The sequence below is a fragment of the Mirounga angustirostris genome, unplaced genomic scaffold (assembly GCF_029215605.1).
Source record: "Mirounga angustirostris isolate CCGP_5_RB_7025 unplaced genomic scaffold, mMirAng1.0.hap1 SCAF_6, whole genome shotgun sequence".
In the NCBI taxonomy this organism is placed as follows: domain Eukaryota; kingdom Metazoa; phylum Chordata; class Mammalia; order Carnivora; family Phocidae; genus Mirounga; species Mirounga angustirostris.
This window is the reverse complement of record NW_026991714.1, coordinates 103,249,161-103,276,436: the sequence shown is the minus strand read 5'-3', so window position 1 is coordinate 103,276,436 and position 27,276 is coordinate 103,249,161. Positions and strand designations below refer to the sequence as shown.

General features: G+C 36.7%; 1 protein-coding gene across 6 annotated transcripts in view; it reads right to left on the bottom strand.

The window, feature by feature from the left end:
* Window positions 1-27,276, bottom strand: part of ADK (adenosine kinase) — a 508,350-nt gene that overhangs the window by 442,455 nt on the left and 38,619 nt on the right. For 4 of the 6 annotated variants that reach the window (XM_045878144.3, XM_054508227.2, XM_045878147.3 and 1 more), the window contains exons 2-3: window positions 25,505-25,579; window positions 2,692-2,745 (exon numbers count right to left, since the gene is read on the bottom strand). The exons of 1 other annotated variant lie outside the window; for it this stretch is intronic. In XM_045878144.3, coding sequence (XP_045734100.1) covers window positions 2,692-2,745; window positions 25,505-25,579 — 129 coding nt within the window. The remainder of the gene's footprint in view (window positions 1-2,691; window positions 2,746-25,504; window positions 25,580-27,276) is intronic. One more of the 6 variants, XM_064594856.1, reaches the window with a different exon arrangement.

The following is a 27,276-nucleotide window of genomic DNA, read 5'->3' as shown; positions in this document are numbered from 1 at the left end:
ACCTTTTTAATTGAAATAAGTAAAGCAAAGAGTAACCTAGAGAATGTAATTTTTTATTGCTTTTTAAGCAGTGATAACAGAAAAGGTCTAATAATCTAAATGCATTTTTCTTGTCATAACACTATATACAATTTTCTTTTCCAAAGCAATTTAATGTAAAATTTGAGCTATTAACCTACCATAAGACTACATACCCTGAAGAGATTTTCTAATAATTATTGCAAGTTTACATTAAATATCTACCTTTTCCTCCCAGTCTCTGGTGTGACCAATGATACCCATTTCGAACACAGCTAGCAAAGACCAGGGACAATACTCATTTTCCTCAGAGTGAACGTTAACACACGGCCAAAAAGAGTAACTCCAATATAATCTTAGTGATAGATGTTAATTTATAAAATAATTACTATATAGCATATTCAAAGAGGAATAGAAATCTGCAAGAAGAATGATAAGAACAGGTATGTAACAATCAAATCCAGAAGATGTTCCAAGTAGCCTGAAAAAAAAGAAAGAAAATCCTGGAAAAGGACATGTTATTGACACTGAACCAATATGTTTTATACTTGATACTGTTAATGAGACAAGACCGCACTATCTAAGGTCTTTTTTTTTTTAAGATTGTACTTATTTGAGAGAGCGAGCAAGCAAGAGAGCGAACATGAGCACACACATAAGCAGGTGGGAGTGGCAGAGGGAGAAAGAGAAACAGACTCCCCACTGAGCAGGGAGCCCGAAGGATGACGCAGGGCTTCATCCCAGGACCCTGGGATCATGACCAGAGCAGAAGGCAGTCATTTAACAGACTGAGCCACCCAGGCACCCCAATCCCTTGAGTTTTTAATTAGAATTCAATAATACTTTTTTTTGGAATTAATTAATACTTTAACAGGAACTTAGTCACTACCCTCATTGATTATACTTGGCAGTAAGGAAAGAAACTGAATAAAATTTCTTGACAATATACTTGACAAACCACTATGGAGATTATAATCAAATGAGGATAAAACAAAATATGAAAACTGAAAAGCTAGCATAACAATGGGATATATCAACTGTAAGAACTCGAAGAAATCATCTCCCTACACATGGGTCCTACCATTTTAAGATTAACACTTATTACAATGTCTTCAATACGAAAGAAGAAATAAAATAATTTGGAAAAGGTTTCTAAAAAGTTTAAATAGTATTTTTAAAAATCATTATATAACCTTGAGAAAAAAATATTTTGTTGTGTGGACTTTTTATTTGAGTATAGTTGACACACAATGTTACATTAGTTTCAGTACAACATAGTGACACAACACCTTTATATGTTTTTCTTTTTTTTTTTTTAAAGATTTTTTATTCATTTATTTGACAGAGAGAGACACAGCGAGAGAGAGAGAACACAAGCAGGGGGAGTGGGAGAGGGAGAAGCAGGCTTCCCCCCCCCCCCCCAAGCAGGGAGCCCGATGCGGGGCTCGATCCCAGGACCCTGGGATCACGACCTGAGCTGAAGGCAGACGCTTAACGACTGAGCCACCCAGGCACCCCTATATGTTTTTCTATTCTCATCACAAGTGTAGCTACCATCTCTCACCACACAATGGTATTACAATATCATTGACTATATTCCCTATGCTGTGCCTAAAAATAATAGTCTTGAAGGACTCTAGCAAAAAAAAAGTTATTCTCCATACAGATGTATACAAATTGAAGACTGTATTAAACTAAACCATAAGGGACCTGAGTTCAATGTTAAAATATCTTTAACATTAGGGAGTGTCAAACATTAGGGAAATCCCCAAGCAAGCATGTGAAATTCACCAATATATTTATTAATTGGATAGAACCTTAAGTATTATCAAGAATAAGTGTGATCCAACGTGAAGGTGTATAGCCAGCCACAGATTCCTCAAATTCTTAATTCTACAGTATTATCTGACCTTAGGTGTTTGCAAAATAATTCAGGTCATCAAAACTTTCTTACTGTACAATAGGAAAAAGAAAGTAGACTAACTAGAAAATAGAAGCGTATAAATTCATTTTTAGCTGTCCTCTTTGGACATTGTCGTGATACTGAAAAGATTAAGATGAATTTTTAAAATTCCCAAACCTGTCATTTTTAAATAAACCTCAAAGTTCCTATGAAGTATTAATCTTTTAAATACTACAACAGAGCAAAAATACAGCCATGGAGGGATCCCGGAATCATATGTTCAAGTTATTTTTATCTGAAAGAACCCTAAGAACATTAAAATTTTTAAAAGGAACAAAAGTTTGTTCATATTTCAAACTTCATATTTAAAGTGTTCTGCCTAATGCCAATCAATACTAGGCATTTACCTTTTCATAAAGAAACAAAATTATATTTCACCATCTTAAGCATGAGGGTGAGGAAGTCAACTGAGTAAAAGCCAAAATTAACAACAATTTAATATTTTATCTGGGGTAAGATCATGAAATTACATATTTCCCAATATGCCCTTAGTCTAGATGATGGAATACAAATACTACATGTTTTAACGTGCATGCAGGAAAAACTATTTCCCATGTTAACTGTTTGTAAGGTAAATTATCCTAATCTTACTAGAATCAAGCTCACAGTGTTAACTGCATCTTTATATTTTATATAATTTTAAAAATCAGATTGTTTACATACATCTCCATAGAGTAAACTATGTACCACCTAGGGTTTAATGTACTTACAATTCCTTGTGTTTGTCTTCAGCCAAGATTTGGTCATTTGGCTTAAGAGAATACCTGTAACACAGAAAACAAAAAAATACTGGTCATATAAACATAGAAATATGTTTGCCTCATGGACATCTCACTATGGTTATCAATCAACATACAGTCAGTTAACCCTTATCAAACAAGCACTACCACAGTGTTACAAGTCTCTGTCTTCACTGATAAAACATTAATGCCTAAGTTCCTTGTTGTTCTCGGGGTTTCGTACGTAGCAGAGCAGCTCCCTCGCTGCGATCTATTGAAAGTCAGCCCTCAACACAAGAGTTTGTTAAAAATCTTTAAAAAAAAAAATAAATAAATAAGTTCCTTGTTGTTCTATTAATCACTTCCACAGACACCTTCCAAAGAACTGAAGTAGGATCAACCTGACCTTCGAAAACACAAGGTATCTTTAGTAGTTTTCTGTAGTGAATAATCTGTGGTGTTACATTCATCCAGCAGTTCAAAATTCAAGAAACTACCACAATAATTATTTAAGAGTTCACAAAACAATACGCAGTTATTTATTCATTAAATACATAGTAAAAATCTGTGTACCACACTATGTCCTAGGTAGTATGACATAGAAGTTTTGGAGTTCCTTGACTAAACCATTTATTAGCTTAATGACCACAGGCAATTATTTCATTTAAGTCTCACATTCCCTGTCTATAAAACAGAGGTTGCTATAAATATTAGAACAGGTATCTTCCAATTTACCATACATTTGTCATGCTAAAGGTAAACAGATTTCTGAGGAGTACACAGAAAAAAAAATAAACAACAAATGGCAATTCCCGAGTCTTCAATTTCCACTTGTATTCAACCCTTTCCTAAAAACTAAGCTGCCTGACAATGGGTCAGAGGTCCAAGTGGAAACATGCAGATTCTCCTCTCTTGCCTCTTCTCTCACAAGTACCTTTACCCACTCTAAAAAAAGAATGGCATCTTGAATACAACTGTACTGCAATGGCTGGGGTATATAAAAAGCTCTTAAGTGCTAAACAAGAAATGAATGGTTCATAATATTTTTGTCTGCAAAGCCTCTTTAAGTGAAGTACCATAAACTGACTACAGGGATTACTGTTTGATACATTATTTCTGTAGAGAATGAAGCTACAAATTATAAATGGGAAACCGTGTGTCACAGGATGCTCTATTTTCAGATACATTATGGAATGGGGCACAAGTTGATTACACTTTTCTTTAAAAAGTTTATCTTTTCCAACCCATGTACATGATCAAAGAATGCATTCGTTGTCAGGAAGAGTCCTATGAAGCAAAACTACGAGAGTTTCCAATAAAAAACATGAGAGTGTCAACTTATTCCCTCCAAGCAACAAATTTAAAACAAGGTTCCTTGTCTTTTTTTTTTTTTTAAGATTATTTTTTATTTGACAGAGAGAGACACAGTGAGAGACGGGACACAAGCAGGGGGAGTGGGAGAGGGAGAAACAGGCTTCCCCCCGAGCAGGGAGCCCAATGCGGGGCTCAATCCCAGGACCCTGGGATCATGACCTGAACCAAAGGCAGACGCTTAATGACTGAGCCACCCAGGCGCCCCGTTTCCTTGTCTCTCATTTATCTACTGAGGATTAAATATCAGAACGTGGTTGTCACAGAAACACAAGTCAAATCATTTATGTGAACTGAAAAATGAAGCCAGACTTTTTTTTATCATGAAAGTAAATCTGATTTGTTTGACAATGCAGAACAATTTTACCAATGATTCCAAGGCAGACAATGGTCTTCAACTGAATGAATGATTTTGACTAACACCTGTTTGAGGCACTCAATAAAAACATTTTCTCAAGAAAAATCCTTTTGACATAGGTACATTGAAATCAACAATATTTAACTTTCCCTAGCATCTCCTAAAATGTTTAGGTAAACATATGCCTATAAGTAAAACACTAACAGATACAATTACTAGTTATTTAGGAAACCTTCCTAAAGGCTTTTTTGGTGTATTTCCTAGAAATGCATGTCTAATGGCTCTAATGACTGGAAAGTCAGGTGGTTTCTAATTCTTTGCTTCTAACAACACTGAAAAAGGACCTAATAAAATAATCAGCTGATAGGCAAATAAAAATAATTTTTGATGATAGATAATTTGATAATAGAGAAGCTCAAACAATTGAGTGATACAGCTGAACTAAAACTGCTCAATTACCATCCAATTACTTATGTGAACACACCTCTCAGCACTTCCACCTGTCAGGAAGCAAGAATTCCTCATCCCTTTCTCAGGGAACAAGAACTCCTGTCCCCTTCAAGGTCCTTCTAGCTGGATTAAGAATCAAATTGACAGATTAACAGGAGAAAATCAAATTTAATAGGCGTATACATGGGGAATCCACAGACATGGAAATCCCAAAGACAGTCAAACAAAATGAGGTATATGTATCACTCTGAAATAAGGAGAAGGGGGTAGGGGCCTGGGATTTCAAGGAAAGGAATGCACTTTACAAGGCGATAAGAGATGTTTGGGGCGGGGCACCTGGCTGGTTCAGTTGGTTAAACATCTGACTCTTGATTTCGTTTCATGACCTCAGCATGGTGAGATGGAGGGCTCCCCGCTGAGCATGGAGCCTGCTTAGGTTTCTCTCTGTCTCCTTCTCCCTCTGCCCCTCCCTGATCTCCCTTTCTCTCTCTCTGTCTCTCTCTCTCCCTCCCTCTCTATTAAAAAAAAAAAAAATGTGTGGTAATTAGATGTTTGCCCTAGCATATAAATGTGTCGCTCAGATATAATTTATCGCTGTTAACAACCTTATTCTGGGAAAGATCCCCAATTTAGATGCTTCTGTGCGGTTAAGGGAGGGACAATAGTTTCTCATGAGCCCACAGGGTCTGAAGTGCCATCAACTCAAAATAATCCACATGTTGAAGTGGCACATTCTGAGGGGGTGCCTATCCTGAACCTCTTCACATTTCTAAAAGAAAAAAAGGGAAATAAAAATGATGCTGAGCAACACTGAGTATTATTATCCAAGAAAAGTTGAACTAAATGAAAAAAACTAGATTAGTTTCACCCACCTCATTAAAAGATGCGTTTCCAATAAAACGTTTTGTTTAATAATTATTTAACAAAATTTTAATACATTTATGTTGTTTTACTAAGTATATGTTACTTACTAAGTATATGTTAATTATAATTTAATGACTAGGAGTTATTTTAAAATTCAGTTTATATTCATAATATATGCATAGCATATTACATAAAAAGATAATTCATGCACAAAAATACATTACATAAGGATAAAATCTGGTGGTAAAAAGTGTAACAGAAATGCAGATTTAAACAGAGAAAGAAATATGAAATTTTTCAGTAGTAAGAGCTTGTTTGTGTCTTTTTATAAATGGATGACGGTAAAAAAAATTTTTTTAAATAAATGAATGATGGTAGGTATCAAACCCCTACAGTATTTAGAGTCCACTAAAAGAATGTTTATCAGTTTTATTTAACATAACAATAAAAAAATCATAAATATTAACCTAATGAGTGAGGAAGTTTAAGTTTGAAACCAGTGGATTTGACGATATGTCTTAGCGAAGTGTTTTGGACATACACAATAGCAACTCAATCAATGTTACTTTCCCTCTCCAGTTGGCTAGTGATAGAGAATAACAAACATTTCTTGCACTTAAGGACCTCGAGATTTGGTAAGTGAATCAGAATAAAAATAACTGCTTGTGGTATGATAAGGTTACAATAAAGTGAAGCACAATGTACAGTGTTCAAACAAAACATTGAATGACAAGTCTCCTTCCTAAGAGAATCAAAAAAGGGACAGCTTTTACCTGTTCCCCAACTTTCTCTTCCTTCCCCACTTCATCTCTTTTCTCTGTTCCTTTCCCATTAAAACAAAACAAAATAAAACAAACAAAATACCCTTCCTTTTAAAAGTCTCAGGATGGGAATGGTGAAGGAAGCCAGAAAAAATAAAAAGGTCCACATAGGTAAGAAGCAAGCAAGGATAGCCTGATTTTTATCAGATCACCAAAAGGGAAATTTTACTCTCCTAATTCACAGAGTACCTCTCCAGATCCTCAAGAATAAATGTGCAAGATCCATTTTGAACTATTCTCCAAGCAAATTAGTTCCCTAATCCCAAACTCCAAAGCGGTTACTCTTCCCATAGCATCTCTTTCTCTCATCTGATTTCCCCCTACCCCATACCAGGCAACTTTTCATCATATCTCAATAACTTTCATTTTTCTTCATCTTTGCTGGGTTTATTTTTTAAAACAATTTAATCTTCCTTATCTCTTCCTTGACTCTTGCACACTGCATTTTAGGAAACTGGACCATACATAAATATCCAAAGTTAGCCAAAATGCAAGGTTTGGGGAAACAGCACCCAATACTATCCTCACTTCTGACACCAACTGCAAGTTCAGGAGGTTCCCAAAACCACCCTTTGATTCAGTAATTCATTAGAAGGACTTACAGAACTCACTGAAAACTATTATACGCCTGGTTACAGATTACAAGGAAAGGATACAGGTCAAAGTCCAAGGGAAGAGCCCTACGGGGCAGTGTCTGGGAGGGTTCCAAATGCAAAGCCTATTCTGGCATCAGTATTGACAATACAGCACATGGTTGATATGTGACAATGTAGTATGCAGGATTGCCAACAAGGGAAGTTCACCCAAGCTTCAGCATCCAGATTTTTTATTGGGGCTTCATTACAAAGGCATGATTGATCAACTAAGTGCCCAAGTGGTTTAACTTCAGTCTCCGGGTCAACCGATATCAGATGACCCAAAGCCTAATCCTAATCATGTAACTGGCCACTCTGTGGGTGTAGCCAGCCCTTATCCTAAACAAAACGACACTTCCATCAGGTATGATGTAGATTACCTCCCAGAAATCAAGGGCAAAGTCCAGACATCTCTTTGGATAAGGCTGAAATCTTTACTACACATATGCTTATGTTTATTTATTTACATATGTCCATAAATACACTGACGTGTATGTACGTGTATTTCTTTATTCATAAACTTCTATCTAGATCTACTTTTTTCATAGAACCTTCCCTTATTAATACTCACTTTACCCAATTTCAGTTGGTTAATAACTATACGAAATGCCACTAGATTAACCTATACTTATTATCTCTCTGCCTAAAAGAATAGTATTCTAACTTTCAAAATGGAGCATTGATTTAGTTTGCAAATTAAAAAAAAGGCACTAGTAGAGAGAGGTGATTTGTTCCTCCATGCAATTTAAATACATTTCCAAAGCTCATAAACTATAACCGAACTCTTTACTTTATATAGATGGTTATTCATAAGGGAATAAAAACTTCATTTATTTTTTTTTAAAGATTTTGTTTATTTATTTGACAGAGAGAGAAAGACAGCAAGAAACGGAACACAAGCAGGGGGAGTGGGAGAGGGAGAAGCAGACTTCCAGCCGAGCAGTGAGCCCAACGTGGGGCTCGATCCCAGGACTCTGGGATCATGACCCGAGCCAAAGGCAGACGCTTAACAACTGAGCCACCCAGGCGCCCCTAAAAACTTTATTTTAAGGTGTTTACAAAACACCTTAAAAATGTACACAAAGAAATAGTACACACCCATAATTGTAAAAATTATGTTTTAACTAAGAAACACCTCAGATTTATTTTGAAAGTAAGTATAAATTATAAATGTAAAGGTAAATATATCATCAGGACCAAAACCCCTACTAAAAAAGTAAAGCTATTTCTCACTGAAATGTACAGTTGAATGTTTATTTACATGTGGAATTATAATTACATGTAGTTCTCATTTTCATTTAGTATATCCTGTTCTGCCAATCTAATTGCTGTTGACAGAAGATAGTGTTTTTAATCTATCACATTTAACTTACTCTCTAAACATTCAGTTTTATATTTTTTTAAGTAGGCTTGGAGCCTACTTTCAGCCTTGTCCAAAGAGATGTCTGGACTTTGCCCTTGATTTCTGGGAGGTAATCTACATCATACCTGTGGGGCTTGAACTCACAACCCTGAGATCAAGAGTCACATGCTCTACCTACTGAGCCAGCCAGGTGCCCCTCAATGTTTTAAATTAGTAAACATCAAGGGGTAAATTCAACGTAGTAGGAATTCGAAAGTAGAGAGCTATAGCTCAACTTTCTACCCAGGCGCCCTTTTTTTTTTTTTTTAAAGATTTTATTTATTTATTTGAGACAGAGTCAACTTTCTACCCAAATGATAGTAAGTACAGCCTATTCTTTAGTTGGGTTTTGTTTCCTAAAGACATGATTAGATAGATGTTCTGCTTTTATATGCATTTCTTAAATTCAAACATAAACATGGCCCCTAAAAAGCCAGAGACTGCAAAATGGTATAGTGGCAGTTTTCAATCTTTTTTCTGCCTAAATTTACCAGAGGATAAAGACAAGCACTTATCCAATCAGCAAAAGATAAGGAAGCTGGGGAGAACACAGGGAAGGCCTTCTTTATCTGCCTCTAGCCTCCACAGACAACATCTGAGTGAAAGAACAGACTAAAAGTCTAATAAGGCCTGTGATACTGTCCCGATTCTGCCATTAATTAGCTTTTTGAAGTGGGCAAGCCATTTAATTTCTCTAGGAAGGATGAAACAACCTATGCCACAGGTTTGCTATGTGGATCAAATAAGATAATACACGAAGTGTTCAAGTGCCAGCACATGAACATGGAACAAATACTCACCTCTGCCCGCCTCCTTGTAATGTTTCCACCTCTGTAAAATGACTAATTCAATTAGCTCAAATAGGAAGGGAAGGAAGTTTAAAGTGTTCACATGTTTTGAAACAAATGCATAACTATAAATTTCCATCAAGAAAACATCAGAGTGTTGTGTACAAGTATGTCAATGAGAGCAGTATTTATGGAAAAGTAAAATTGTAAGCAAATACTACAGAAATTAGATTTATAATCAGTAAATGATAGCACGATGGGGAAATGGTTCAAGATTAAGTTTAAAAAAAAAAGAAAAATGGCAATATACTCCCAAAATATTATATACATTACAGATTATTTTTATTCTCTTCTTTGTGCTTTTTTGAAATGTAAATAATAAGCAAATTACTTTTAAAATTAGAAAAAATACATTAAAAACAAATACATATAGCACTTAAGAATGTGGTCATAATATTCATCTGGATGTAATTTTCACTTTAATTTTTCAACCAATGAACATTTAAGCCTCCAAAGATTAGTTCAAAACTTTTCTCGTATAAAGTTTTTTTAAATAAATTTGATTTAAATATTTTTATTGTATAAATATGGACAGCAACAGGTGAGAAGTGGATAGGAAGAAAGAGAGAAGGAAGGAAAAGAGGAAGAGGAAAAAGACAGAAATAAGGGAAGAGGGGAAGAAGTAGGAGAGGAGGAGGACGATTAATTTCCTTCATCCCTGTCTGAGCTGCTAAAGGAAGACACACTTGAAGCAAAAAAGAATAAAATCCAGTAATGGCATTCCCACCATCGGTAATGGGAAAATGGCACTGTTACTTAGGTTTATAATTAAATATCAGAACACATAAATAAAATGTATTAATACATGATAGATAACCATTAAGATATGCTAGAACAGCAGTAGTGTGCAACTAACAGTAATAAAGGTTGGGCCTTGAGACTGAAATAATCATTATTTACTCAAATGTGCTTTCCTTGAAGATTAGCATAACATAAAATTTCAGACCTAGGAATGTCCTTGAAGATACTGTGAAGTCCAGAAACAGCCCAGTCATAAATGAAATGGCAAACCCAGCGTCACACAAAGAGTTAATGCCAAGCTAAGACTTGCTACATAGTGGGATGACAATAAAATATTCCATAAATACTTGCAACTAAGATTGCCCTCTGAGAACTAAACAAGTAAAATTTCAAGAAATCTATCAATATTACCACATGGTCCTTAGAATTCTAATAGTAGCATGCAAAGTTTTATAGAATTAGCAGATTCAATCAGATAGACAGTATGGGTGTGGCAAGATTTTAAACATGTTTAATTAGTCCTAGCAATTAAAAAGTAAACATATCAAAATATATTCAAAAGGAAAAAAAGGGGAGGCCAAAAGTGTTAATCACCACAGCACTGTTTCAGACTACGGCTGAAATTTAAGAGGCTTACAAAGAAACAGATTAAAGGGTAAACCACAGGGTTAGAATGAAAATAATAGCAAAAAGTTACAAGGTTTATGAAAATAATATTTTAAATTCTCATTAGTAAACTAAATGAGAATTATAACTCAATTACAGAAGGCTGAAAAAAAGAATTAAACCAGATTTACACTTAAAACAAATAGAACTATGCTCTTTGTATTAAATTTTTTTCTTATGTTTTTATTTTTAAAAACAATTGATAGGGGCGCCTGGGTGGCTCAGTCGTTAGGCGTCTGCCTTCGGCTCAGGTCATAATCCCAGGGTCCTGGGATTGAGCCCCCGCATCGAGCCCCACATCGGACTCCCTGCTCAGCGGGAAGCCTGCTTCTCCTTCTCCCACTCCCCCTGCTTGTGTTCCCTCTCTCGCTGTGTTTCTGTCAAATAAGTAAATAAAATCCGGGTGCCTGGGTGGCTCAGTTGGTTAAGCAACTGCCTTCCGCTCAGATTATGATCCTGGAATCCTAGGATCGAGTCCCACATCAGGCTCCAGGCTCAGTGGGGAGTCTGCTTCTCCCTCTGACCCTCTCCCCTCTCATGTTCTCTCTCACTCTCTCTCTCTCAAATAAATAAATAAAATCTTTTAAAAAATAATAATAATAAATAAAATCTTTTTTTTTAATGTTTTATTTATTTATTCATGAGAGTCAGAGAGAGAGAGAGAGAGAGAGAGAGGCAGAGGCAGAGGGAGAAGCAGGCTCCCCGCCCAGCAGGGAGCCCAATGCGGGACTCGATCCCAGGACCCTGGGATCATGACCTGAGCCGAAGGCAGACGCCCAACCACCTGAGCCACCGAGGCACCCCAAATAAAATCTTAAAAAAAAAAAAAAAAGAACAAAGTGTAGGGACTTGCCCTACCAAACATCAAGATTTATTATAAAGCTGTAGTAACAAAATAAAGACAGAGCTGCATTAGTTCAAGGACAGACAGACAAGCGGAAAAAGAATTGGGATAAATAAAATAGATAAATAAAAATTGGCATTGCAGATCAGTGGGTAAAGAAAGGACTATCCACAATACAGTGATACAACAGTTGATTTCCCTTAAGAGGAAAAAATATATATAACTGGATCCCTAATTTACATCATAAACAAAAAATCAATTCAACTGAAGACCTAAATATACAAATCAATGTTAAAACTTCTACAAGAAAATATTTCAAAATAGCTTTATAAAGAAATAACTACAAAAGTGTCAGAGCATTTCATAATTAGTTTTAAAGCAAAACAATTACAACTTTTAACCTTACATATGGAGTATCACTTGACACTCCAAATATTGTTTTACTTCAAACGTAATACACATTCATTTATTGACATAATTCATCTTGATTTATACAAATAATCAAGTTGTAAATTTCTGGTATTGAATAATCAGCACTGAAATTTACAACCAACTATTACGACCTTGAGTATTTTTGGAGTGAATATTAAGTAATGTCTTTCATTCATGCTTACATTAAACAAGACCTACCTAAGGTTTGTACAGACTGCATTATTAAAGATTTAGATTGGTAAGAAAAACATATTTCCTCAACCACTCTAATCTCCCTTCTTAAAACTATTTTCATTTCTAGTGATGATTTTTACTTCCCAATTACCATGTCATTAATTCTCTTCATACCTCTTACTTCCATGGCATTTATCTAGTGTCAGGAAAAATCCAAACCTGTCATATATTCCTTTGCTTCCCTTTGAATATACTTCTTCCTTTACTCTCCATAATTAGGTCAACACTCATCTGGAAGTATTTCTATGTTCCACATTTTATCCTCCCCTCACACCCAATGTGTCCCTTCAATATGCTAGAAAATATTATTTTCAATAGCCTACTTCCTGCCTCGTTTCCTACTTATTTTCAGTTATTCTATTTTGGCAAATTGGACACATCAAAACTGACTAACTTAATTCTGCTTTTCTTTCAGTTAGATAAAGATCCTACATTTTTTTTATTCCAGGGGAAAAAACTGGCTTTATAAACTTTAAACAATAGGATATTCTAGAAGAAGTTTAATTTTTAAGTACAAATAATTATCGAATTGTTATTTCAGAATGATGGCAACGCTTGTTCTATTCCAGAAACAAATCATTTGTAGGCAACATGCCAACTCTCAACACAAGAAGTGCATTGTTTTTGAAACTTAGTCAAGAAGAGAATTGATGAGTGTTTCAATCTCTCACACAGGACTTATAATCTACTCTAATGCACTAAATAAAACTAAATATTAGGGCACCTAGGTGGCTCAGTCGCTTAAGAGTCTGCCTTGGCTCAGGTCATGATCCCAGGGTCCTGGGATCGAGTCCTGCATTGGGCTCTATGCTCAGTGGGGAGTCTGCTTCTCCCTCTACCCCTTGCCCCTATTTGTGCTCTCGCTCTCTCTCAGCTCTCTCTCATGCTCTTGCTCTTAAAAAAAAAAAAATTAACAATTTTTAGAGCTAATTTTACACACATTTTTCTCACCTATACACTACTGAAGGAAAACACAATTTCACTGAGTTTATTTATAAACCTTTACATATCTACCATAATTTACACCAAAAAAAATCTGGACATATAATTGAATTTTTCACTTCCAAATTAATACTTCCATAGTAAGGTAGCAGAAAATAATGAATACAAATTTTACAATTAAACCTGTATTTCAAATCTCTGTACAATGACTTATGTGTTTTTTGGACATGAACAAATTTCTTTAGATCTAAATTATTCTTTTAGCTATACCTACCTCATAAAGTTGTCAAGAGGACTAAACTGATACCATATACACCTACTATATGCTGAATAAATGTTATTTTTATCAGATAATAATTTTTAAAATTTATTATATTCTTATTTTTCTCTATACTCTTTTTCTCTATACTCTTAAATGTTTTTCAGATGGATCGTCCATGGCCCTTCTCTAGATTCAACTCTTTGTGGTGCTCAGTCCAACGTGCAAAGATCATTAGCATATGATGGTTCTGATTCTTTAAAAAACTGCTCTGAAAGCTGGACAAACACATTATATGAAAAATATATCTAGAGGCAAAAAAAAGAAAGTATCAATTTCCTCATTAACTTTAAATAATGAACACTTAAAACCCCACTTTATTGCTTTTTAAAGATTTGAGAGAGAGAGAGAGAAAAAAAGTGGGGGGCATACACAGGGGTTGGGGCAGAAGGAGGAAGAGGAAGAATCTTCAGCAGACTCCCGGCTGAGCATGGAGCCTGAGGTGGGGCTCAATCTCATGACACTGAGATCATAACCTAGTTGGCCGCTTAACCAACTGAGCTACCCAGGCACCCCTAAAATCCCACTTTAAAAAGGACTTTCCATAAAAGATTTTTTTCAGGCAGATGCTATTTCCCAAGTACCTAACATGTACCCAGCACTATGCTATCATGTACCAAAAATACAGTGTAGTTCCTTTACACCAAGAGTTTACTGTCTATATAATAGATTTACTAAGATATTTTCCCTAATTGTGTCTCTCCCCAATAATGCTTCTAAACCCTGCATGCAAGGCTTATACTATGGATATTTAATTATAAACCTAGTATGGGGGCTCCTGGGTGGTGCAGTCAGTTAAGCGGCCGAATCTTGATTTCAGCTCAGGTTGAGATCTCAGGGTCGTGGCATCCAGGCCTGTATCAGGCTGGGTGCTGAGCACAGAGCTTTCCCTCAGCCCCTCCCCCCCTGCTCACGCCCACGCTCTCTCTCTCAAAAACAAATTAAAACAAAAAATAAACCTGAGCTTCCATTCAATAAGAAATTAGGAAGCAGGAAGCAGAAGAGAATAAGTAAATGAGAGCTAAGAAATCAAAGGAAACTGTAAATTAAAGGGAAAAAAGCTGTCTTTTATTCTATACACTGCTTGTTTGAGAAATTATAAGATCATATAAATTATATACATTATTAAATACTTAGGGAATAAAGCCAGCAATCAACAACAACAAAAAAATGATTTGAACCTAAGAAAAGTAAATAATTATTTATTTAAATAATCATTTTTTTATCCAGTGATTGCTCTACGAGGTAGAAACCAGGCCTACTCACTTAAAATTCCCAAAACCTGGCATGTAGTTATTAATTCATATAATATGTTTTAATTATCAATTAAAACAAATTATAATTTAATATGTTTTAATTATCAATTAAAACAAATTATAATTTAATAATCTAGTTAAGAAGTAAAGGTAGTTAATGTGACATAGTGGAAAAGGAAATGAATAAGGGTCAAGAGATACGGATTCCATCTTAGGCTTATACTGCTAACTATAATCATGGGCAAAACAGGGAACTTCTCTGAGCCTGTTCCTTGGTTGTAAAATGAGTAAAAAGATTAAGTTATCTCCAAATTCCAATCCATCTCAAAAATTCTATGAATCTGTAGTTATATATTTCCTGCTACCGTATGTATAATAATTGTGAAATATTACACACAAACACACATACACCCCTTGGACTTCCACTTAAACATGGCAGAAAGACTATCTATTCTGACTTCCAAAACTCTGTTAAAATAATAATAAAGGTACAAAAAAAAAAAGGTAAAGATCTACAGGATCTAAAATAATAGTAATATAAGCATTAATGGCCATGAGGTTTCTACCAATCTTTAGAAAAAGGAGAGCAAGGGGGCCTGGCTGGCTCAGTCAGTACAGCTTGAGACTCTTGATCTTAGGGTTGTGAGTTCAAGCCCTACACTGGGTATAGAGATTACTTAAAAAATAAAATCTTTAAAAAAAAGAAAAGAAAAAAGAATGAAAGCGAATGAGGAACTTAGCTGAGCTGAAAAAATTAAAATCTCAATTGCAACTGATAGAAGCAATATATATATATATATATATATATATATATATATATATATATATATATATATATATATATATATATATGAAAGGCAAGCCTTGTCTATCTACCAGGAGAAGCCCTAAGTCTCAGAGGAAATGGATAAGACATGGAGCTAAAACTAGAGAAACAGACTACCATCTCACCAAAACAACTTACAATTCCTAAAATAAATTAGAGATTTATTCTCTGAAGAAACCAAACAGAAGCATCTCTTAACTAAGAGACAACAGGCAAAACAGGAAAGACAGGGAGGGACAGATCAAACCATCTGCTTTATTATGGTACCTTTAGCCCTTTTACCCTGTCCAACTCTAAGAGTAAAGCAGCCAGGCTTGGAAGACTTTTCTGTGAAGAAATTGAACAGACTCAGAGAATAGCCTTCCAGATATTAATTTAGGGGTCACCCCCTAAAAACAGGCTTTAAGTATAAATCAAGTATAATCAAGCCACAATAAAGTCTCAGTCAACAAGCCCAACCTATGTATACCAACCTTTTGATGAGGTTTTGAATGTGGGGCATGGGCCATGTGTGTGTGTGTATTTGAAAAAAAAAAATTTTTTTTTTTGCTTTATTTATTAGTGTTCTTTGGCTATGTAACAAATTCACCCAAAACTTGGCAGATTAGGGGCACCTGGGTAGCTCAGTCGGTTAAGCATCCAACTCTTGATCTTGACTCAGGTCATGATCTCAGGGTTATAGAATTAAGCCCCATTCTGGGCTCTGCATAGAGTCTGCTTGAGATTCTCTCCCTCAGCCCTACCCTACCTGCCCCCCAACACCCGCTCAAGCATGCTCTCTCTCAAATAAATGAATAAATAAAAATAAAATCTTTTTAAAAAAAAAAGTTTAAAAAGGGGGTTCCTGAGTGGCTCCTGGAGGCTCAGTAGGTTAAGCATCTTGCCTTTGGCTCAGGTCATGATCTCAGGGTCCTGGGATCGAGTCCCGTGTCAGGCTCCCTGCTCAGCAGGAAGCCTGCTTCTCTCTCTCCCTCTGCCTGTCGTCCCTGCTTATGCTCACTCTCGCTCTCTCAAATAAATAAATAAAACTTTTTAAAAATGCTTTAAAAAAAAAAAAAAGTGGCAGATTAAAACACTACTCATCATCCCACACAGTTTTGAAGGGTCCGGAATCCAGGAGTGGCTTAGCTAACTGATTCTGGCTCCAGGTCTCTCATGAGGGTACACTCAAGCTGTCAGCTAGAGCTGCAAGTCATCTCAGGGCTCAAAAGAGGATGGAGAATCCACTTCTAAGCTCGTGTACATAGCTGCTGGCAGGTCTCCATTCCCCACTGGCTGTAGAGCAGAGACCTCTCATCTCCAGCCACGTTGCTTTCTCCGTAGGGTGCTCAATTGTCAAGACATGGCAGCTAGCTTCCCCCAGAATGAGTAATTCAAAAGAAAGAAAGAAAGAGAAAAGTGTGTGCACAAACAAGTCAGAGAACACCCAAGATGGAAACCACAATCTTTTACAACCTAATCTGTCAAGTAGCATATCATCACACTTTTGCTGTATGCCATTCCTTATGTAGTTCAGCCCTGGTACAGTGTGGGAGGAGACCACTCAAGGGAATACCAGGAGGAGGGGATCAATGGGAGCCATCCTGGAGGCTGCCTATCACAGGGTGTCCTCTGCCCTCCTCTCTCCCGCCAAGGATCCCTGCTTCTTGTTTTTCATATCCATGTGTAGTGCCCTCCCCCATTATACCAGGTTTGGTCTGTATGACCAGTAGCATATGGCAAAAGTGACAGCATGTCACTTCTAAGATTAGGCTATAAAAGAGATAGTTTCCATCTAGGTAAAATGATTCTCTCTCAAATCATGTGTTGGTCCATGAGATGAGGAACTGAGGCCCTCAGTTCAAAAGCTCTTAAGAAACTGAGGCCAGGGGCGCCTGGGTGGCTCAGTCGTTAAGCGTCTGCCTTCGGCTCGGGTCATGATCCCAGGGTCTGGGGATCGAGCCCCACATCGGGCTCTGCTCCGCAGGAAGCCTGCTTCTCCCTCTCCCACTCCCCTTGCTTGTGTTCCCTCTCTTGCTGTGTCTCTCTCTGTCAAATAAATAAATAAAATCTTAAAAAAGAAAAAAGAAACTGAGGCCAGCCAATAATGAGTCAGCTGGGAAGCAAATCCTCCAGCCACAGTTGAGCCCTGAAATGACTGCCTCCCTGGCCAAGAGACTGCAACGTGATCAAAGACCCTAAGGAAGAACCACCCAGCTACACCACACTCTCCAATTCCTGACCCTCACAAACTGTGAGAGACACTAAATGTTTGTTACTTTAAGCAGCCAACTTTGGGGGTAACATGTTACACAGCAATAAATAACTTTATTAAAGCTATTTTTTTTTCAGATTTATTTATTTGAGAGAGAGTACAAGCAGGGGGAAGGGCAGGAGGACAAGCAGACTCAGCGCTGAGTGGGGAACCTGCCAATTCCAGGACCCTGAGATCATCACCTGAGCTGAAGTCAGATACTTAGCCAACTGAGCCACCCAGGTACCCCAAATGCTTTTTTTTTTTTTTAGATTTTATTTATTTATTTATTTGAGAGAGAGAATGAGATAGAGAGCGAGAGCACGAGAGGGGAGAGGGTCAGAGGGAGAAGCAGACTCCCTGCTGAGCAGGGAGCCCGATGTGGGGCTCGATCCCAGGACCCTGGGATCATGACCTGAGCTGAAGGCAGATGCTTAACGACTGAGCCACCCAGGCGCCCAAGGAAAAAAATTTTTAAAGATCATCACACATATGCAAGGATTAAAAAAAATGTACTATATGTTTATTCATGCACTCTTTCTCTTAGGAAGCTACTGAGGCTATGCTACACACACACACACACACACACACACACACACACGAAACCAATTAAGACAATACAAGGTATAGGAAGCAGACTCAGCGAAGTTCAAGGAAAACTCCTGTTTAAAAAAAAAAAAAGTCTTACCACCGCAACCAGTTCAGTTTGGGGCACAAAAATGGAAAACTCTAAAAGGGAGGTCCATCAGAGAAAAAGAGGTTGACAGACTTACTGATTTTGAGAAATGAGGAATCAGAGGGGGAGGGAAGAGGTTAATAGGCACATGACAGATTTAATAGACCAAGTAAGTGTACAGAAAATGGTGCAAATGAATACAAGATACAATAAGTTACTGGAAGAAAAACAAAAAGTTTTGTAAGTAATCACAGTCCACAATTTTGTTCACAATGATTATTGATTTAACATAATTTCATAATATGGCTAAGATAACGAGGAAATGGTGGTAGGTGAAAGAAAGCTAAAACTTTCACAAACTATCACAATAGGGAGTCAATACACAATATCTAAGACTGACAAACCCAAGGGGCTTCTAGTTGGCTAAAACGGTAGGTGGAACATATGACCCTTGATCTCAGGGTTGTGAGCTGGAGACCCACCTTGGGGGTAGAGTTTTAAAAAAATAAATGAAATTTTTAAAATTTTTAATAAATAAATAAAAACTGCCAGACCCAAGAAATACCTAGTAATATAGATCTCAAACAGTCCCTAAGCTTGGGACTGCTAGACAGATGGTTCCCATGAAAAATTAACCTTCAATTCACCTAGTGTCACGGTAAACATTCAGAAATGTATACCACTTTTTACCAATCTAGAACCTGGCCAGCAAGGAGGTAAGTTATCAGAGACTCTTCAACAATTAAACATCAAGAGATTATAAAAATCCTGCTAATAAGAATGGCAAAAGCAAAGTTCTCAGAAGGCCCGAGGAAATCCTCTCCACTATGTCAGGAACATGAACATGATTAAGTTATCTCTTCCTGCAGGAACCTGAAGATCAAGTGTGCCCCTCCAGCAGAATGCTGTGTTCTGGAAAGCATCCTAATGGAATCATGATCTTGTATCCTTTCCCTACATTAAAGGAACATTTATCATTTGCTTCTCCAATCAACCATCCTTATCAAAATTGCACATAGCAATATTACTGTATTATTTAGAAACAACCAGATACCAAGAAAAAAAGAACTAGCAGAATTAAAAATGGTTTCTTTTGGAAAAACAGCACTTACGGAGGATAGGGAAAAAGCAAGGGGAGAGGTGGAAGATGCAGCAAAGGACTAACATTATCCCTTAAAAACCTTCAGTACTAGTTTACTTTTTAACTAGCACTAGTTGTACACTGATAAGTATTTTTACTTATTGAAAACGCCAGAAAGTTTTCTTAAAAATCAGAATCAGAAAACTTATCCAAAAAATTTTGATGGTTAACTCATTTTCATAGTGTAAAATACTAATAAATATATATTTCATTTGCTTCGTACCTATCCCTAGAAAATTTGTATTTACACAATTCGAATGTAAAAAATACTTAACTAAACATGGTCTGAAATGTAAATTAAACATAGTCTACTGAAATAATAAGCAACACTTTCAACGTATATTTTGGAAAAAAATGATCAGGGATGTTAAGAATAGGGAAGTCTTTACATTTATGATTAGGGTCCAAAAACTTACTTTTTATCTCCAAGTACTAACTCAAAAATCAAGGTTAAAAATAAAAACCCTCCTGGGGCGCCTGGGTGGCTCAGTCATTAAGCGTCTGCCTTCGGCTCTGGTCATGAACCCAGGGTCCTGGGATCAAGTCCTGCATCAGGCTTCCTGCTCAGTGGGGAGCCTGCTTCTCCCTCTCCCACTCCCCCTGCTTGTGTTCCCTCTCTCGCTGTCTCTCTCTGTCAAATAAATAAATATTTTTAAAAAGAGATTTATCTAAAAAAATAATAAAAATAAAAACCCTCCCAAAATAAAAATATTAAGCTTCAGCTGGCCATTCAGGATCAGCTGCTAATGAAACAAAGAAGCTACTTGAGCTCCCTGTAGTATTAGCACACAGCTGCCAGATCATAATCTGCTCACATGTGCATGAACTTCTAAAAACAAATATCCAGGGGCGCCTGGGTGGCTCAGTTGGTTAAGCGACTGCCTTCGGCTCAGGTCATGATCCTGGAGTCCCGGGATCGAGTCCCACATCGGGCTCCCTGCTCAGCGGGGGGGTCTGCTTCTCCCTTTGACCCTCTTCCCTCTCGTGCTCTCTGTCTCTCATTCTCTCTCAAATAAATAAATAAAATCTTAAAAAAAAAAAAAACACACCAAAATGAAAAATCTAAAATAAATAAATAAAAATAAAAACAAATATCCAAAATATAGTGTAGAGTAAGAAAAAAGCAAATTACCTAAGATTATACATAGTATTAACTCAGAAACACAAACACATACCTCTAGGTTGTATATGCCTAAGAGATGTTTGGAGGCATGTTCATCAAAATAGCAACACTGGTTACACACACCATAAAATTTCAAATTTCTTACTTTCTCTTTATATTTTTATATGCCATTTTTTTAAATAGTGACTATTAATAAGTTGATTTCCTGAACAAAACATCTCACACTAAGCAAATGAAGGAGCTCTAACTTCAGGCTCATGAATTCACATTCAACTGATTTTATTTTTATATTATTGTTTTGTTTATAAAGGTCTGAGGTATAACTGACATATAATACACCATATATATTTTAATAAGTTTTGATACATATCTATATTCATGAAATGATCACAAAATCAAGATAATGAACATACCCCTTATAACCTCTCCTTCCCATGTTCCACCACACCCTGTCCCATGCATATGAAACAAATGATCTGCTTTCTCTATCACTACAGATTAAATTGCATTTTCTATAATCTCATATAAATGGAATCATACAGTATTCTTGTCTGGCTTCTTTCAATGAACACAACACAACTATTCTGAGTTTCATCCAGTCAATACTCCATTCTTTTTTCATTTCTGACTAGTATTCCACTGTATGGGTGAACAATCAGGTTAATGAGTCACCTGCTGATATTTAGGTAACGTCCAGATTTTGGCTATTAAAAACAAAGTTACCATGAACATTAGTGAATAGGTTTCTATATGGACATATGCTGTCACTTCGGTTGGATAAATACTTAAGAACAGAACAGCTGGATCAAATAGTTGATGTACATTTAACTTTTTAAGACTATCGAACTCATTGCAGCTTTTTACATTCTCCTGAGTAGAAGGTTCCAGTTTCTCTACATCCTGGTCAACTTCTGGTATGCTCAATTATAAAATTTTAGCCATTCTAACAAATGTGTGGTAGTATTTCACCACAGCTTTATTTTGCATTTCCCTAATACAAAAAGAGTTTGAGTATCTTTTCATGTGCTTGTCATCCATATATGACATATCTCTTGCACATTTTTTAATTTGGTTGTTTCTTTTCTGATTGAGTTTTGAGAGCTCTTTATATATTCTGATCAGTGGTCCTTTGTGAGACATATGCTTTGCAAAGATTTTCTCCCAGCCTGTGGTTTGTCCTTTCATTCCCGTAACAGTGCCTTTCCAGTAGCAGAAATTTTTCATTTAGATGAAGTCCAAATCATCAATTTTTTCTTTTATAGAACATGCTCCTGGTGTTATATATAAGAAATCATGGCTTAAACCATAGTCAGAAAGATTTTCTCCTGTGTTATCATCCAGAAGTTTTATAGTTTTAGGTTTGACATTTAGTTTTATCAGTTAATTTTATATACGGTGCAAAATATGGATCCAAGTTGGGGTTTTTTGCATGTGGATATTCAATTGTTCCAGCACCAGGTCTTCAAGAGACAATCCTTTCTCTACTGAACTGCCTTGTACCTTTGTCAAAAATCAGTTATCCATTTGCATATAGGTCTTTTTCCAGATTTTTTATTCTATGCCAGTAATATGCTTATGGTGGTATCACCATTTTGGTTACTGTAAATTTGATTATAAAATTTTACTATAAAATTGATAACTGAAAATTATTAGCTTTACAATCGTTCTTGAACTCAGTACTAGCTTTTTGTAGATTTCATTAAATATTCTACATGTCTTTTATTTCTTCTTTCCTGATTGCCCCAATTAGAATCTTTAGGACCACTGCATACATTTTGAAGTGGTAAGAGTCAACATCCTTGAATTGTTCCTAATCTTAGGGGAAATTATTCAGTCTTTCACCATTAAGTGTTATGTTACTTATTAGTAGGCTTTTCCCTAACCTAACTACTTCAAAACTTCCTACAATGCTACAATAATCAAAACAATGTGGTACTGGCTAAAGGACAGACATACAGACCAATGGAATAGAATTGGGGATCCAGAAATTAACCCACAAGTCTATGTGCAACTGATTTTCATCAAGAGTACCAAGAGCAGGGGCACCTGGGTGGCTCAGTCGTTACGTGTCTGCCTTCGGCTCAGGTCATGATCCCAGGGTCCTGGGATCGAGCCCCACATCGGGCTCCCTGCTCAGTGGGAAGCCTGCTTCTCTCTCTCCCACTCCCCTTGCTTGTGTTCCCTCTCTCGCTGTCTCTCTCTCTGTCAAATAAATAAAGTCTTTAAAAAAAAAAGAGTACCAAGAGCATTCAATGGGAAAAAAAATAGTCTCTTCAAGAAATGATGCTGGGGAGCGCCTGGGTGGCTCAGTCATTAAGTGTCTGCCTTCGGCTCAGGTCATGATCCCAGGGCCCTGGGATCGAAACCCACATCAGGCTCCCTGCTCCGCGGGAAGCCTGCTTCTCCCTCTCCCACTCCCCCTGCTTGTGCTCTCTCTCTCGCTGTGTCTCTCTCTGTCAAATAAATAAATAAAATCTTTTAAAAATTTTAAAAAAAAAATGATGCTGGGACAACCAGATTTCCATGCAAAAGAATCAACAGAACCTTTAACATGCATCTTATACAAATATTAAAACAGATCAGGGGCACCGGGGTGGCTCAGTCGTTAAGTATCTGCCTTCGGCTCAGGTCATGGTCCCAGGGTCCTAGGATTGAGCCCCACGTCGGGATCCCTGCTCGGCGGGAGGCCTGCTTCTCCCTCTCTCACTCCCCCTGCTTGTGTTCCCTCTCTCGCTATGTCTCTGTCAAATAAATAAATAAAATCTTAAAAAAAAAAAAATTAAAACAGATCAAACACCTAAATTTAAGTGCTAAAACTATAAAACTCTTAGAAGAAAACGTACTCATGAATCTTTGTGACCTTGGATTTAAAATAAATTCTCAGATATGATAGCAAAGCCACAAGCAACAAAAGAAAAAATAGATAAACTTTTGTGCATCAAAGGTAACTATCAAAAAAGATTTTATTTTTTAAATAATCTCTGCACCCAACGTGGGGCTCAAACCTACAACCCTGAGCTCAAGAGTCGCAGGCTCCACCAACCGAGCCAGCCAGGCAGCCCCCCAAAATACAATCTTTAAAAATAAGTGAATAAATAAAAGAAAAGAACAAGTTTTGGCAAGAAAATGGAATTCACATATAACACTGGTAGGAATGCAAAAGGGTGCAACCAGTGTAGAAAAGTTAGGTAGTTCCTCAAAAAGTTCAACAAAGAACTACCATACTCGTCAATTCCACTCCAATGTATGTATCTTAGAGAAATAAAAACATATGTCCACACAAAACTCGTACATAAATGTTCACAGAAGCTTGATTAACAATAGCCAGAAAAGGAAACAACCTAAATGTCCATCAATCAATGAAAGGATAAAGTATGTGTGTGTGGGTATATATATATATATATATGGATATATATACCCACACACACAATGGAATATCATTCTGCCATAAAAGGAATAAAGTACTGACACATGCTACAGCTTGGATGAACCTTGAAAAACATCATAACATCATGCTAAGTGAAGTAAGACAGACACAAAAGGTCACATACTATGTTTCCATTTATATGAAATAAAATGTCCAGAATAAGCAAATCCACAGAAACAGAAAGGAGAATGGTGGCTCCCAGGAGACCAGGGCACAGGGCAGAGATGGGGAAGGGCAGGCAGGGACAGTGAAATGACTGCTTATCGGGTACAGTTTTCTTTCTGGGGTGACGAAAATGTCCTGGAATTAGACAGCAGTGATGGCTGTAGAACACTGCAAACGTACTGGCACTCACTGAATTACACACTTTAAAATTGTTAAAATTATAAATTTTAAGTGAACTTTACCTCATTTTTTTTTTAAAGTGGCTGCCCTTGGGCACAGAACTTGCTTTCTCATCATTAATCCTTTTTTTACTACTCAATTTTTTCCTTGTACCAAATGGTGTCAGACAACCAGAAAAATAAACACAAACTGATTTCCCAGCTAAGTTAAAAACATCAAAAGTTACTATTAAGGGAGAAATAATATAGATTCCTGGCCTCTGAATTATGTCCTGCATATTCTTCTTGTCCTCTCTAATCCTATTTTTTCTCCCATTTATGTTATAGTACCACGACAGATGTAGTTCACTGACAGCAATCTAAAAATTTGGGAATTAAATCATTAGGTAAATCATATATACTTCTTCCTTGCACAGAATAAAAACTAAATTTCAAGTGAAACAAGCAATAGGATTGAACAAATGTACCTAAAGTTTTCCCAGGGAAAATTGTGGTCAATTACTCAACAAATAATGATAGTGCAACTTGCTATTAATGAGTTTAAATTTCCTGAGTTTTCCTCCAACTGAAGGTGCTGAAGTACAAAGTTTTCACTAGCTTTTCTTTAGATATAAGGTTCACATAGTGGGGCGTGTGGATGGCTCAGTCGGTTAAGCATCTGCCTTCAGCTCAGGTCATGATCCCAGGGTCCTGGGATCGAGCCCCACGTCGGGCTCCCAGCTCAGCGGGTAGCCTGCTTCTCCCTCTCCCTCTGCCTGCCACTCACCCCCTGCCTGTGCTCTGTCAAATAAATAAAATCTTAAAAAAAACAGTAAGTTTCACATAGTACATATGAAGAATTTAATACTTACTTATCAAGGAAATCCTTATCCACTACAGCAGTGATGTCAAGAAGAGGATTTCCCATTCCAAAGAGAATATTTTCACTAAAAAAAAAAAAAAACACAAAAATGCAAGCATAAATTAGAAATACTTCTGAAAGTAAGTTGATGTATAAAATGCATACAAATATAAAAATAAATATCTTCATTTTACCTTGAAAATAAACATAACATACTAGTTTATTAAACCTTTGGTTTGCCTTTTACATTTCAGGTAGCATCTTAGAGTAGCACAAGCCATTTAGAAAGGATGATGACTGGGGCGCCTGAGTAGCTCAGTCGTTAAGTGTCTGCCTTCTGCTCAGGTCATGATCCCCAGGTTCTGGGATCGAGCCCCGTATCGAGCCCCGCATCGGGCTCCCTGTTCAGCGGGAAGCCTGCTTCTCCCACTCCCACTCCCCCTGCTTATGTTCCCTCTCTCTCTGTCAAATAAATAAATAAAAATCTTTAAAAAATAAAAAATAAATAAAAAAATAAAAAGGATGATGGCTTTTAAATTGGATGAAATAGAGGAAACCAGATCCTGTGATCTTTTTTCATAATATTCAACAGCTAATCACTGAAGCTAATTAATTTCAATGTTTTATTTAAGGGGTCTATCATAACAAAGTTCTATACTCAACAAATATGACAGATAATTAACTCTTTTCTAGCTAGTAAGATACCGAACTAACAAAAGTTATTGGGGAGGTTGCAGAAAGTCCTATAGGAATCCACCAAGAGCCCTATCCTTGAACAAGCTGGGAATGACTGTGGTGAGACCTGCCCAATGGGTATCAAAAATGGTATAATTTTTAATTACATTTAACAAACTTTGAAGTCTGTTTTCACAATGATCACAGTATTGATCAAAACCAAGGAAAAGCTAGAACTCCACCACAAGTGATGCCTTAAACGGAAGCCCAACTGACAGCAAGCAATGGACCAGTGGCCATCGTTCGGTCAGCCTTGATAGGAGGAATCCTTCTAGGTTTTTCAACGAAATTTGCTTCTGTGTAATTTCCCACTGATCTCCAGTTTGCTGAAGATCTCTTCCAGTTGCCTCCACACCAGTTACTATCCTCACTATTTGGAGATCAGTAATATCAATAGGACTGGTTCCCCAGAGTTTTAGAGAATGGGATATAACCTATAATTATAGTCTATCGTGATTCAGAAGACTGAATTACAGTATCATATTAAAACAACAGATTTGGGGCACCTGGGTGGCTCAGTTGGTTAAGCAACTGCCTTCGGCTCAGGTCACGATCCCAGGGTTCTGGGATGGCCCAGCATCAGGCTCTCTGCTCAGCAGAGAGTCTGCTTCTCCCTCTCCCTCTGTCCCTCCCCTGCTGCTCGGGCTCTCTCCCTCTCTCTCTCAAATAAATAAATAAAAATCTTTAAAAAAAATAAAAAATAAACAAAATAAAACCACAGATTGGGCAACTATGGCTGAATATACAAAGTTATTTGTCCCTTTTTTCTTTTTAAAGAAAGCTGATTGGGGGAGAGTTAAAATAAAATACATTTATCTATTCAGACTTAAGTTGTATTTGTAATCAGAATAAAAATTTAACAGAAAAAGAAAGTAAGTACTTAGGAGATAAAGGATCAACAGGCAGATACAGTAAAACTTGATGATTATTTTATTAGAAAACTTCTCTGATTTATGTATTGTTACTCAAACAATAAAAACTCTAACTTGATTTTTTAAAAGAGTATGGGGTGTCACTGGGATGCCTGGCTGTTTCTTTTTATTCAGT